This window comes from Notothenia rossii (assembly GCF_949606895.1).
Source record: "Notothenia rossii genome assembly, chromosome: 4".
NCBI classification, from domain to species: Eukaryota; Metazoa; Chordata; class Actinopteri; order Perciformes; family Nototheniidae; genus Notothenia; species Notothenia rossii.
The window spans coordinates 88,512,582-88,525,759 of NC_136902.1; the positions used below are offsets into that span (position 1 = coordinate 88,512,582).

The 13,178-nt window shown below is 38.0% G+C and overlaps 1 protein-coding gene across 2 annotated transcripts in view; it reads left to right on the top strand.

Moving 5' to 3' along the window:
* Positions 1-667: 667 nt before the first annotated feature.
* LOC307036635 (ras GTPase-activating protein 2-like) overlaps positions 668-13,178 on the top strand; it is a 36,251-nt gene continuing 23,740 nt past the window's right edge. Inside the window, exons 1-2 of one of the 2 annotated variants that reach the window (XM_079677130.1) lie at positions 668-857; positions 5,301-5,424. In XM_079677130.1, the coding sequence (XP_079533256.1) occupies positions 800-857; positions 5,301-5,424 (182 nt within the window). In that variant the 5' untranslated portion in view covers positions 668-799. Of the gene's footprint in view, positions 858-3,934; positions 4,125-5,300; positions 5,425-13,178 lie in introns of those variants that run through there. The other variant, XM_079677129.1, reaches the window with a different exon arrangement.

Here is a 13,178-nt window from a genome sequence, read left to right on the forward strand (position 1 = left end):
TTTAACTATACCAAAATGACCAAAAAGTAAAAGCTGTCTTTGTGCAGAATGACCCATTTCAGAATCATATTGTATACTATGAATTGTAATCATGTGTGTGAAGTTACTGAATCTTTAAAATTGAGGTATAAGGTGGAGGAAAAGGTGCAAAATATAAAAGTAGCACATATGGAAATAGGCCAAGTCAAGTTAAGTTCAAGTACCTCAAATTTGAACCTTAAGGTGTTGAATGTTAATGCACATTTTAAAAGTGCCCTAGTCAGCTTTAGGGACATTATCACTTTGTTTTATTCAATGATTTGCAATACATTTTTCAATAATATTAGTAAGTGGGCTAAATTAAACGTGTATTGGAGTAATAGAAGAAGCTTATATTCGAAATACTCAAGTTAAGTACCTCAAATTGAACTTAACAACTTCCAACAACTGAATACAGGCAGTGTTAACCAACAAAAAACATTATTATATGTTCTTTAAGTTAGCTTAATATAGATAGCTGAACTTCTCCACAAGTCAAAGTAGTCCTCGTTGAGCAGAGCATGTACATATAAAAGGGAGCATTGGCGTTGGATAATGAGCAACACTAAATACAGGTATTACATCCCCTTTATACACTCCTACCATCTACCTCCAGCATGAAGTGCTCGTGTTTAGAGGGAAGCTTAATATTCCTCCACACGTTTTAAAGCAGCAGTGTGTGAGGGACGGTGACGCGGCAGTGGGGCTGGCTCTCCTCCGCTCTGCCTGCTTCATAAACGGATATGAGAGAGCAGCACCGGAGCGGCAGTCAACGCTGACCATGGCGGAAGAGGACGACGCGACGGTTAGGATTTTACAGAGCCTGCGGGGGAAAATATGTAAGTCTAACCGGATGGGATGCGATGTTTCCCGGCTCTCACAATGGGGAGAGGTCGGTGGGGAGAAGCTGGCGGAGAGGGGAAGCCGGAGGGGCGCGGCGTGCCATCAACAGTGTGTGTGGAGGCAGCGGTTGATCTGGTCGGTCTACTGGCTGCTGTTAGGTTAGCTTAGCATGCTAACAGCAGCAGCCCGGTAGCTTGTTGTGGACGCTGTGGAATTAGCCTAGCATGCTAACAGCAGCCTGGTAGCTGCTTGTTGTGAACGCTGTGGAGTTAGCCTAGCATGCTAACAGCAGCCCGGTAGCTTGTTGTGAATGATTTCATTCATGGAGCCGCCGTCAGTTGTTGCTGTTCTAGCCCACTGGGTGTTTGAAGCATATTTGAAAATTGAACCATTTTCAAAATAAGGTTGTTTTTATTGTGTTTGTGGATTTGTTGTTTAAAGCTAGGTTAATATTGGTGGGAAAGTAGGCTAGCTTACTAACATAGTAACCAAATAGGTTTATTCGATTGATGCATTTAGGGGGACTTGTGATTTACTTGAGTATTTAGATGTGTTGCTACTTCGTATGTCTACCCCACTACAATTCAAAGGTTAATAGGGTACTTTTGCTCAACTATATTTATTTAAAACCTTTAGTTACTTGGCAGATTATATAATCAACACTTAAATAAGACTTTAGTTACGCCTGAAGTAACAATAACAAGCTAGCCTGCAGTATGCAAAGATATTAAATAAGCTGCACCTTTAACAGCTCTGATAACAGTCAATACATGACTTTTGCTTGTAATAGCATTCCTACTCTTTGGTACTTCTACTTTTAATTAAGTACAATAATTTTAGTACTTCTTCAGCCTCTGCTTACTAACAACCGCTTTAACAGGTATAGATATGTGGATAGAGACTTTATTCATTCAAGCTGGGAAATTGTTTTTGTCACAGCATCATTTTTGACAGCAAGAATTACATCACTTCTTAAAAATATAATTAAATGTAAAATAAACCTTATGAGCAAATATATATTCACATAGAAAAGACATACATAACGAAGAGTATCTAAGAATACACACTATAAAATATACAGATTACATGAGATTTTTTTCTAATATAGCAATCTACTAAAGGGACAGAAACATAGTGTACTATATACAATACAATTGTGCACTGTAGCTTTTCATTAAAAGTAAAATATATCCTGTGAGGAAGTGTAAGTAGGCTACAACGTGTATGTGCACATTTTTCATGATTATAGAAAGGGAAACCTATGGAGCAGTGAGTTCTCTGCCAGACAGAGTTGTTGTATAGTGAGTATATACTCACTGCAGGCTGTGCTGATAGCTAATGTTGGATAATAACAATAATTTCAGCAAAGACATAACGCTGTACTGTAAAGCATATCAAATAACATCTAAAATAGTGGCCCCTTTTTCATTGTTTAATCTCCAACAATCTTCTCGAGTTTTGCCACCTTTTTTTTTAAGGTTAAATATCTCATTAAACTGCCAACTATATAACCTTACTACTGCCAATAACCTACATTGTATCGCATGGTTTATTGATTAATAAGCGGCAGAAAACCCAACTGGCGGACTCTATTTTATGTTTCGTCTCAACCATAGACTGTATATATAACACAACGACACACAGCTTTGCTCTCTGACCTGCATCCGGAGGCTTTAGTACAGAAACATTTATATGCAATCATCATGTCTCATTATACAACACTAGACGCATGATCATTGATTACAGCATGTTGGAGGTAGTACAGTAATACAATAGTCATGCATGTGGGATCATAATCCAGAATGTTGGCTTAAAAGGGAAATGCCTCGCAAGCCAATTTCCTCATCATCTCATGCTGGCTGGTCCAGGGGAGTAGCTGCCTGTTTGAATGTGTAAATGAGTTTTCTTCTGCTGAATTACTCAACAGTAAAATGTGTATGGCTGATATTCAAAAGATTAAGCCATTACCAACGTTTTGCGATCAAATGAGTGGTTCCCATTACATATATTTACTCATAGATATGCAGCATCCCATTTATATTATTCTCTGCTTTAACCCACATCCATTAATGTACGACCACTGCTCCGCCATTCCTCTCTGTTGGTTAAAAGTCATTTATTATGGTTGGGATTACATATGCCTTGCTTAGTGGCATTGCTTCATCTCAACTGGGAGAGTAGACGTTCAGCGTTGTCAATCTTCAGACGAAATCAGACGGCACTAAAGTAGATTTTTTCCGTTAAATAATAATGATTATTGTTATTTAAAATATAGGCTCTGGTTGGGTAAGGCTAGGCACACAGTGGGAAGACAAATGTCAGTTTCACTACTATGAATTAATGTGAAAACAGTAAGCAGAACAAAATAGAGGAACTACCGTGGCATGTAACTCACTTTGCAGTCTTACGAAACTCCATTCTTCCTCGTTCACGCTTTGTCCTTTTTCCTTTAGCCTACATCGATGGAGGTGGGATTCTGTAAAAACATAGGCTATCTTGACAGCAGTTGTATGGTACTTTGATATATACCCTTGTTTGCTTCTTTGTCAGAATAAAAGGAGGAAAAGGCCAGTTGACTCAGCAGTGTTCAGCTGAGCTATTCTTTAGGCAGACTCTGACCTTTTGTTGGGTTTTCAAAAGGTGGCATGCTTCTGTTTTTACTGGAAATGTTGTTGAAGACACGACAGTGGGGTTGGTTGGCTAAGTAAACTGTTTGTAGCTGTGTGCATATGTGCTCTACTCCCACCAGGTAACCCTAGTCCAAGCTTAGAGACAACTTGGCTGTTCCTAAGATTAGCCATACACCGGTGTTATTAATAGCCTGTTTAAAACGCTGATCTCACTGGTGGCTTTCCTTCATTAAGTCTCCAGCTGGGCTTAAGGTACCGATCCACCGCTATGGGACCAATTTAGACTCCTGCCACTCTAATCCACCAGTCCTAAATTGGTGTCACGTTATTGATAGTGCTACTTATCTGGCTTTGATTTTCTTGTATGTTTGTTTCGTACAAAACCCCATGGCATACAATCTGGGACTGCCTGGGGAGGCGATAGAAGCGTGTGTCGAGTGGTGTGAGTTTCAAAGGTGTTTGTCATTTCTGAATCAGCGCTGTACCGTCGTCATTGGTTATGCTGAGGAAGTCAATGTTTCATGTTTTTAACCACATATGAACCTCAAGTCTACATCAGCTACATCCGCTCTGCAGCTTGCCTGAACTACTGTCAAGGGTCCCCATGTGAACATGAGGATGTCGAACATAAAAGTGTGTTTTTAAAGTGTACTGTGTATGAGTTTCATCACATATGCTCTTATTTTAATAGAATTAGTTTGTACTTTGTGAGCTGGGGGGAAATTAACACATTTGACATCAGAATATTTCAAATCTTTTTTTTGGTGCTTAAGATTAGCAGTAGTACAAATGTTAGCTAAACTTGAATTGATCTTGTCAATTGCAATACATTTGCAGAGCAATCTTTTGGGATATGATATGGCATATATTATTTATACAAATATGTCATTTTTGGCCAATAGGGGTCAAAAAAGCAAGACATAGTTTGGTGGCATTTTGAAGAAGCGTGCAATCATGGGAATTGTTGTATTTACCACAAAGGCCATTGTTGCAGTCAGCTCCTCCCTGTTGAGGATGTGGTTTTTACTGGAAGCGGAATAATCCGATGGGATCTTATCACTGAAAATAAATAGACCTGTTGATTTTTATTTAAATAAAAACTGCATTTTTATTCAGTTTTAAAAATTTGAATAAAGCCGTTTCATGTTAAAAATCGGTGTTTCTCACTACCAACAGTTTTCCTGCCGCTTACGTTTGCTCACTTTGTTCGTCTAATAATTCAAGATCCACGACTATAACTAAAATCCTTCATCCAGATAAAATATAGAGTGAAACCTACCAAGATCTAAGAAGTATATGTGGCTTAAAATGGCACTAAAATTACATTTATTACAACACTAACTATGCATACATCCCCTTTGTAAGCAACGAAATAAAACGGCCCATAACCCTGATTAAAATGAAATAATGATTTAGGTTTAAAATAATGGCAAACATTTGGGACGATGTACGTTTTTTTCAAAAGATATTTTAATGTGGAAATGTGGCTTAGTATACCCTTTCTTTATAGGAATGAAAATGGGTATAGATAAATCATGGGTAAAAAAGAAAGGTACCCCTTTTTGAAGGTTTTAAAAAAATGTTTTGCTCACATGTCATTTAGTTAATTCTCAGTCAAGTTTCCCTGTAATATTTATACAACTTAAGACTGAAGGGAGGTATAGAAATGGGGGAAATATGATTACATAGCAGAGTTGGGGAACGGAAATACGCATGTGTCTTTTCATTTTCCTTTTTAACTGGTAAAGGCTATCGCTGTTTTAATGCTTCAGTCGAGATATTAACGATGTCCTTGTCTTTGTTCTGCAGGTGAGGCTAAGAACCTGGGTCCACTCTCGGGTCCAAATCGACAAAGAGATCTCTGCACCTTCTGCACCATAAGTCTGGATCAGGAGGAGGTGTTTCGCACAAAGGTTTTCGACAAGAGTGTCAGGTAAGCAACGTTACCTCTGCATCTCCTACTATACCTCTATCCAGGTATACACCCAGACCTATATTCAGTTTTACATCTGATACTGTACAGGGAGGGGTTGATAACGATACAGTCAAGTTAAACATTACACACGTTTATTACGTGTCATAAATACTGAATTACACCACACATTCTTAAGTGACATAAAATGCCACTGAACTACATCATTACTAAGGATGTGGTCAACAGTTATTTTGTAGGTTGTGTCTGTGAGCAAGAAAGGCCTATATTTTAATTTTAGATGTATAATATTAAGCTTATTCTAATTATAATATTAAGCTTATTCACTCAATTATAAGAATCAGAGTGCATTTTTGTTTTATCTCGGGAGGTGAGTTTCTTGGCATGTAGTCAATTTTTAAATACAATTACTAGAAAAAATTATATATAAACATAAGAATTTTAATTTTTTTAAATGTGAAATGTTTATGAATGCGTAAGAAGTACACATTTTATTTAAGAAAAGAAAAAAGTTAAAACAAGTTATTTGCAAATAATACAATATATAAAAACACTAGGGATGCTCCGATCGCCAATTTTGGGGCCGATCGCCGGAATCAGTATCGGCCGTTCCGTTCGAGTGGGCGGGGCCTATGGGATCTTCCATTTAAAGTAATGTTTAAAACTCAGTTAATGGGGCTCAAAAGAAGTGTCATGTATTTTACGTCATGTGATCGGCTCTCCCGATCGCCATTTTTAGAGACCACCGATCGATCGGCAGGCAGAGAGTGAATATCGGCTGATATCGATCGGAGCATCCCTAAAAACACATATGTACAATTTTTAAATATTGTAGATAAACAACTATTTATCAAAAACAGCTTTTCATATGTTTTAAAAAATTGTAGGGTGGTATTATTTGTCAAACTATTAACTCTATTTGAAAAATAAAGAGCAGTAAAAAGTTTGCAATTAAATATTGCTGCCTATTACAGGGAAGTAGAAGTCTTAGAAAGTATAAAAGTACTGCCAGTAAGTATTCATTCACATGCAAAAAAGAAAAGACATGTCCACACAGTTCATCAGATAGGGGGAAAAAATAATATTATGGGAAGTGTCAAAGCCTTCAGTGACCGTGTGACGACGTGACTCAGAAGAGGAATGATTGCAGTTGTGTTTCAGGTTTTTATTATGCAGTCCACTCATCTTTATCAAGTATTGGCGGCGATATCCAGGAAGGAATCCAAACGTCCTCCTGCATTTATGTGGGCGAAGTTTCAAGCGCTTTTATTTCCTCCTCATTGTTGAACTATATAAGTGAACCGCGTCGCAGTGGATGTGTAGCTTAGGTTCCCGTCAATCAATCAATCAATCAATCAACATGCCAAGCTCCAACAGTTTTACAAGAGTGAGGATTTGCTGCTATTATGTCATTGTGGAACTTCAAGGGTCATTTGTTTATTTGGTGTTGTTTTTTTAAGGAAAATAAGTATTTGTTTCAGAATGATTTTAAATCAGCTCGCGAGTGCTGTTACGAAAAAAGAACTTTTTCCTTTAACTATGACATATATCTGCTATTATTATTCTAACCGCCATAATAATTGAAATACATTTCAGGATAATATGCTACATGTGTTTTAGGAACTACTTTAATTTAGTTAAACATTTAGTTACCCAACTGTAATGCTCATTTCCAGGTTCATATCAGTATGTAGTAGCGCTGCTAAATTCTCGTATGTGCACGCGTATTTTAATCGCAATTACGATTATGGCTTGCAACGATTACGAAAACAACGTAACCGAAATAAAACGATTATTATTATTACTTCTTTTTTTTATTGGTTTTTCAGTTGAATTATACTTAAAGTTCAGGGAAATCAACATTTAAAAACATCCTGTTCAAAAAAAAATTCTCCAATAAATTGATGTTTTCAAAGTAAATGGATAATCGTTTTTAATAATCGTGATATCAATTATTGACCCAAATAATCGAGATTATGATTTTTGCCATAATCGAGCAGCCCTAGTATGTAGTGTCTCTACTGGGACATGTCTCCATGCTTTAATGTTCAAAAAGCTCTTTATATTTCTCATACTGCCTGTGCTGCAGCACCTCTTTTCACCCTCTGTCTGAAACCAGAGCCCAGTCGGCTCTGATTGGTTAGCTGGCCGGCTCTGATGTGATTGGTCAACCGCTTGGAGATTTCCCGCCCCTTAGCCTATCAACTATAATGTGTCGGAGGTTAGCCTATGACCTGACTAACGCGCCTTATTTGACACGAAACAATCTAATCAGTTTGCACGTTTTAGGTTACATGCAATCCAATTTCCACTTTGTTGTGTTGGAGTGCGAAATCTTTAAATTATATTTGTGAATCTTTATTTAAAACATTAAACTTTTGTGGAAGTTACCTGGACTTCTGAGTTGGGATCTACTGGATGAAGGCTGCACCAATGCTCTTTTCCACTGTATTCGGCCAGGTCATCCTCACCTACAATGTGTTGGAGCGCTAGACAAAAGAAGTGTGACCTAGTGATGTCACTATGTTAGAAAGTAAAGAAAGGAGTACAATAGAGGCGTCTTCAGCGGGGGAGTGTTGGCAGTATTTACTTACATTTTGAAGATTTTTTTAGCATACTTTTAAGTTAAATACTTTTATATTTGAACTAGTCACTTATTGTCCTTAATATATAACACAGGTTAATACTCGTGCTGGGACTGTTTTTAAAATAGAACTATTGGCTGCTTTTATTGCTTTTGTAATTTAGTTAAGAGTTAAATTCATTTCATTTCACTGAGAGAAAAACAACTTCCTGATACAATCTCTCATGTGGAAACATTTATACTAAACTCTGGACAAGTAATGTGTGTAGCTGGCCGATCATGTGAGAAATGTCCGGTTGGAAATTCATTTGATTACATCTTACAAACTGTGACTCAGAGCTGTATGTGTGCAGGGGACCATTTGAACTGCTGGGAAACATGAAGTGATTCAGACTGAAATGGGCTATTTTACCAGTAGCTACATTCGCTTCAGAGGAAGGTGTGGGAGACGGGCAGCACTGAAACCTTTTAGGTTTCTATCTACATCATTGCACATCTCACTGTAAACACGAGCCTAGGTATTTCACAACAGCTCTTTTATTTTTTCTGCTGATTTCGGTGCGGTTCAAAAGGTTTTTACAATCTCTGAGGAAGTGTGTCCTCCCACGCTCTCCCCTGTCTTCCTCTCTGTGTCACTCTCAACTACCTTAACCTCTCTTTAGCACATCCTAATAATCACTCCAATTGTGTTTTTTATTTGGTGTTTGACTCATTCCGGTTGTATATATGCTCCAGTTTCTAACGGTTTAAAGGCTGTATGGACGCTCTAATTGCAGCTAATCCATGGATAAAGCACGCAGTTGTGGTTCTAACTAGCTGTCTCACATTATTTAGACGCTATGAATGCAACAGAAAGCAAGGTATAATGGTAAATGGACTGTACTTATATAGCGCTTTATCCAGTCTTTAAGACCCCTCAAAGCGCGTTACATACTACATGTCGTTCACCCATTCACACCCATGCACACAGAGCAGTGTACCTTACTAGGACCTAACATTCACACACATTCACACACCGTTGGCCATCGGGAGCAACTCAGTGTTAAGTATCTTGCCCAAGGATATGTTGACTGCATGGGCTGGGATCGAACCCACAGCCTTCTTGTTGAAAGACGACCGCACTCCCTCGCAGGCACAGTCGAAGGTAGTGTGTGTTTGAGTGTGTGTGTGGAATAGGTGGATTATTCCATGTGATTTTGAGGAGGCTGTGTGGGTGTACTCTGAATGTGTTGGCCAAACCCAGTGCGGAAGTGTCAGGCGAGATATTTCACCATCCAACATGCATAAATTGTAGAGTGAAACATCAGTGCAGTGAGTATTTATCCAGATATTCACGAGGCTGAGTTCCAGGTCCTGATTCAGATTTTAAAAAATGGAGAAAGTTGAAAAGTACAAGTTATTCAGACACATGACTCATAAACTCTATTAATGTTTGACAGGCAAACGCGTGTGTAAGTGGCACTCCTTTTCTGCCATTTACAGGTCTTTTTAAAACTGGCCAATGTAAAGAAAAAGCAAGTGTCTGTTAAGTTGAGCCTATTCCGGCTAAGCTTTAAACCTCCACACATCCATCTACTTAACTGGCCCAATAGGACTTTTAAAGAAGACCTATTCTGCAAATGTTCAGGTTGATATTTGTATTTAGTGCCTCTACTGTGACACAGGGGGTGTTTCTCAATCTCGAGTACGCTTGATTGGTAGCACATGTCTTCCGAGCGTCTTGCTTCAGAAGCGAGGCAAGAACACTTCCTAGTATTCGGAAAACAAAGAGTGGAACAGTGCACACACTGCTGTCAACAACCAACACACAAACACCAACGCAACTTCAATTTCAAAACATGCTGTAAATTATATTGTCTTTCACACACATTGCAGGGGTGTAGTGCTATTTTATAGCGCACCTATGACTTGTGCATACAATTTGCGCGGTTGTGGCACGACCACCAAAACAGAAACATATGGACATAGGAGATTTCTTTTTTAAATGTTGACGTTAAAAGCATAAATCTGGTGCACTTTGAGAGCAAAATTAAGAGATCTATGGATACATCTCTCAACACCCATATGAAACAGAACTGTAAGCAGATTTTTTTTTTCTTGGATATTTTACAAATCACTCCCCTTTTTAAACTGTATTCTTGTTTTACTGTCCTATTGTATTTCATACCTGTTTTTCATTTATTCTCTTATTTACTAGTACTTGTAGTACTGTATCTCATATTGTTTCCGATGGCTTTACTGTATAATCAGTACAACGGATGAACAGATCGCCACTGGGCTTTCATCTAAACACACAGCCACGTAACATAGCCACAACAAAACAAAGGTCGGGGGTCATTGGTCAAGCAACACACCAATCAGAGAACAGCAGTGAGCACACCTCAGGCTGTGTTATATGTGTATTCTTTATTTCTGATTTATTTCACCATTATTCTTTTTGTGGAAACTTTTTCACTTATGAAAAAAAACGGCTAAGTGGCAAGGCTTGCCCGCCCTTCGTTGGGGGGGAACAGTGACTCGTTTGGGGGGGGCATGGCCCGCGAATGAGCCCCCCATGACGCCAACCCTGCTGTGACATGTCTACTTGCTTAAATGTTCAAAGATATATTAATTTTTGTGAAACCTGTTGTGATTGGTCAACCACAATGTCCCACCCTTTCATAGCCAATAGAAACGCAAGTGTTGCATAGTGATGTCACTATGTTCAGGAAGTAAAAGGAGTCCAAGGGAGTCGTTTCAGGCAGGGGGGAATGTGTGGGAAGGATTTTAAATGCACAAAAACCTATATAACAAACTACAGGAAAGGGAAAAGCATAACTTTTTTTTAAAGAAAAATAGAAATGACAGACTGACTGCAGTTTTTCCTAAACATATAAACAGTGCGATTCAGTAAAACAGTCTAAGTTCAGTGTGTTGGGACAGGTGGTCAACCTGCTGGATGTACGCACCTTGAGTTGGTGCTTAACCTACAATCGGCTGTGTCACACACATCCGGTCAGCTCTCGGTCGGTGGTGAGGTCGTCATGTTGGCAGGATTAGTGGCACAGATGCTTTTGTCCTCTGTGTTTCTGCCAGCTCCTACAGGGCAGAGGGTCACGTGCTGAACCAAAGAGGTCTAACCAGGGTGTACATGTACTGTAGCACATGCTGTTTGAATGATGGAGTGTGTATGTTCTCTGCATGGGTTTCTTTATGTTGCTCAGGTTTCCTCACACAGTCGGAAGTCATGCAGGTGCATTAGAAACTCTAAATGAGCTGTGAATGTGTTTTTTTTAAACGCAATTACTTTTTAAAACAAATGAATTTTTCTTTTTTATTATTACTTTTTTTAAAGGATCTGTACCAAAGAATTATGTTTTGTAAAGTCTGCAAGATATGATTTGTAGGACCGGTAACCAAGCCCCCAGGACGTGCGCCGGACTCTGATGAAAATATTTGTTGTGTCCAAACGGCGGTACTACAACTCCCGTATCAGTCCGTGACGTCACTGGGCCCAGAAAGACTTTTCCCCATTGACTAACATGGGGAAAGAGACGTCTGTAAATCAGTGGATACTTTAAATAAACTACCCAGTATGAACTATTGTATAGCCCTTATTAGAATCATTAGGTCCTTAAAGTTGTAAAATGCACTAAAAGCTGAATCTAGATTTATTTTCTCTCTCCATTCATTCTACTGAGCCGAGTGGGGGGGCGGGGCTTAAGGGGTGCGCTCTGTGAGCGCACATACGTGTTCTTCTGCTCTGACAGCCAGTCATGACGGTAATCTGTGACGTTTCGCTCTCTTAAAAGTTGGGCCATTTTGTCGTCATGCGCCAATGAGCAGCTCTCATAGGAAAAAACGAGACCCTGCCTCCCACGCTGTATCCAGTTCTTATTGTACATCCATGCCGGTATCCCTAACTTCACAATACTCGATTTGAAATGTTATCTTTAGCCTTTTTATATACCATGACATAGGGCTGCTCGATTATGGCAAAAATCATAATCTCGATTATTTGGGTCAATAATTGTTCCTTGACTTTGAAACATCCATTTATTGTACTTTAAAACAAATGAAAATAATAATTTGAACTTTTTAACTGTTGAATTATACGTTCAGGGTAATCAACTGAAAAACCAATAACAAAGAGAAAACATTTGAACAGTATCTTTTTAACAGTTGATTACCCTGAACTTGAAGTATCATTCAACTGAAAAAGTAATAATTAAAAAATAATCGTTTTACTTTGTTTACGTTGTTTTCGTAATCGTTGCAAGCCGTAATCGCGATTTTAAAATACGATTAATTGAGCAGCCCTACCTTGACATTTTCTTTTAAACATTATTTTGCAAACCCAGTATGATGTATCATGACATAATGACATGTTTAAGAAACCGTTGCTATATATATATATATATATATATATATATATATATATATATATATATATATATATATATATATATATATATATATATATATATATATATATATATATATATATATATATATATATATATACATACATACATACATACATACATACACATATATATATATACATACATACATATTTATAACTAAAATGTCCCCTCTGTGGCACGAATAAAGGTATTCTGATTCTGAACTGCCTAAATGTTCCCTAAATGGCACTTCTCATTACTTTAAATAAACCCAGATTTGCTCCTTTTCATTTGACTATCTAGATATAATTATGTAACCTCTCCAAGCGATTTCATTTTCCCATTATGTTTGACATAGGTTAATGTACAGGATTATAACATAATGGTCTTCCAAATTAATTGTAAGAGGCATTGCACTCTGTTTGTCTGCATGTTAAGGAAATAACAAATAAGGTTTTAAAGAACATGGACGGCGAAAGTGATGCATTTGAATCCACAGCGAGATATTCCCCCAACCCGATGAGTCATCATGACTCCTTGTGTCGTCCACCTTCTGCTTTTTTCCTAGGAAGTGAACAAATCCTGTGTTTATGATAGTATTGCTCAGATATGATGTCATTACATTTTCCCTGAAGAACAAAACCACATTTATAAGGAATTTTATTTTTTCGTACATCATTTAGAGCCCTAAACAGAACATTAGATATTACACAATTATTATAACCTAACAGCAAGTCAAGCATATAATTAGGTTAGGTGGATGGGTACGATGTAGCTGAGGAAAT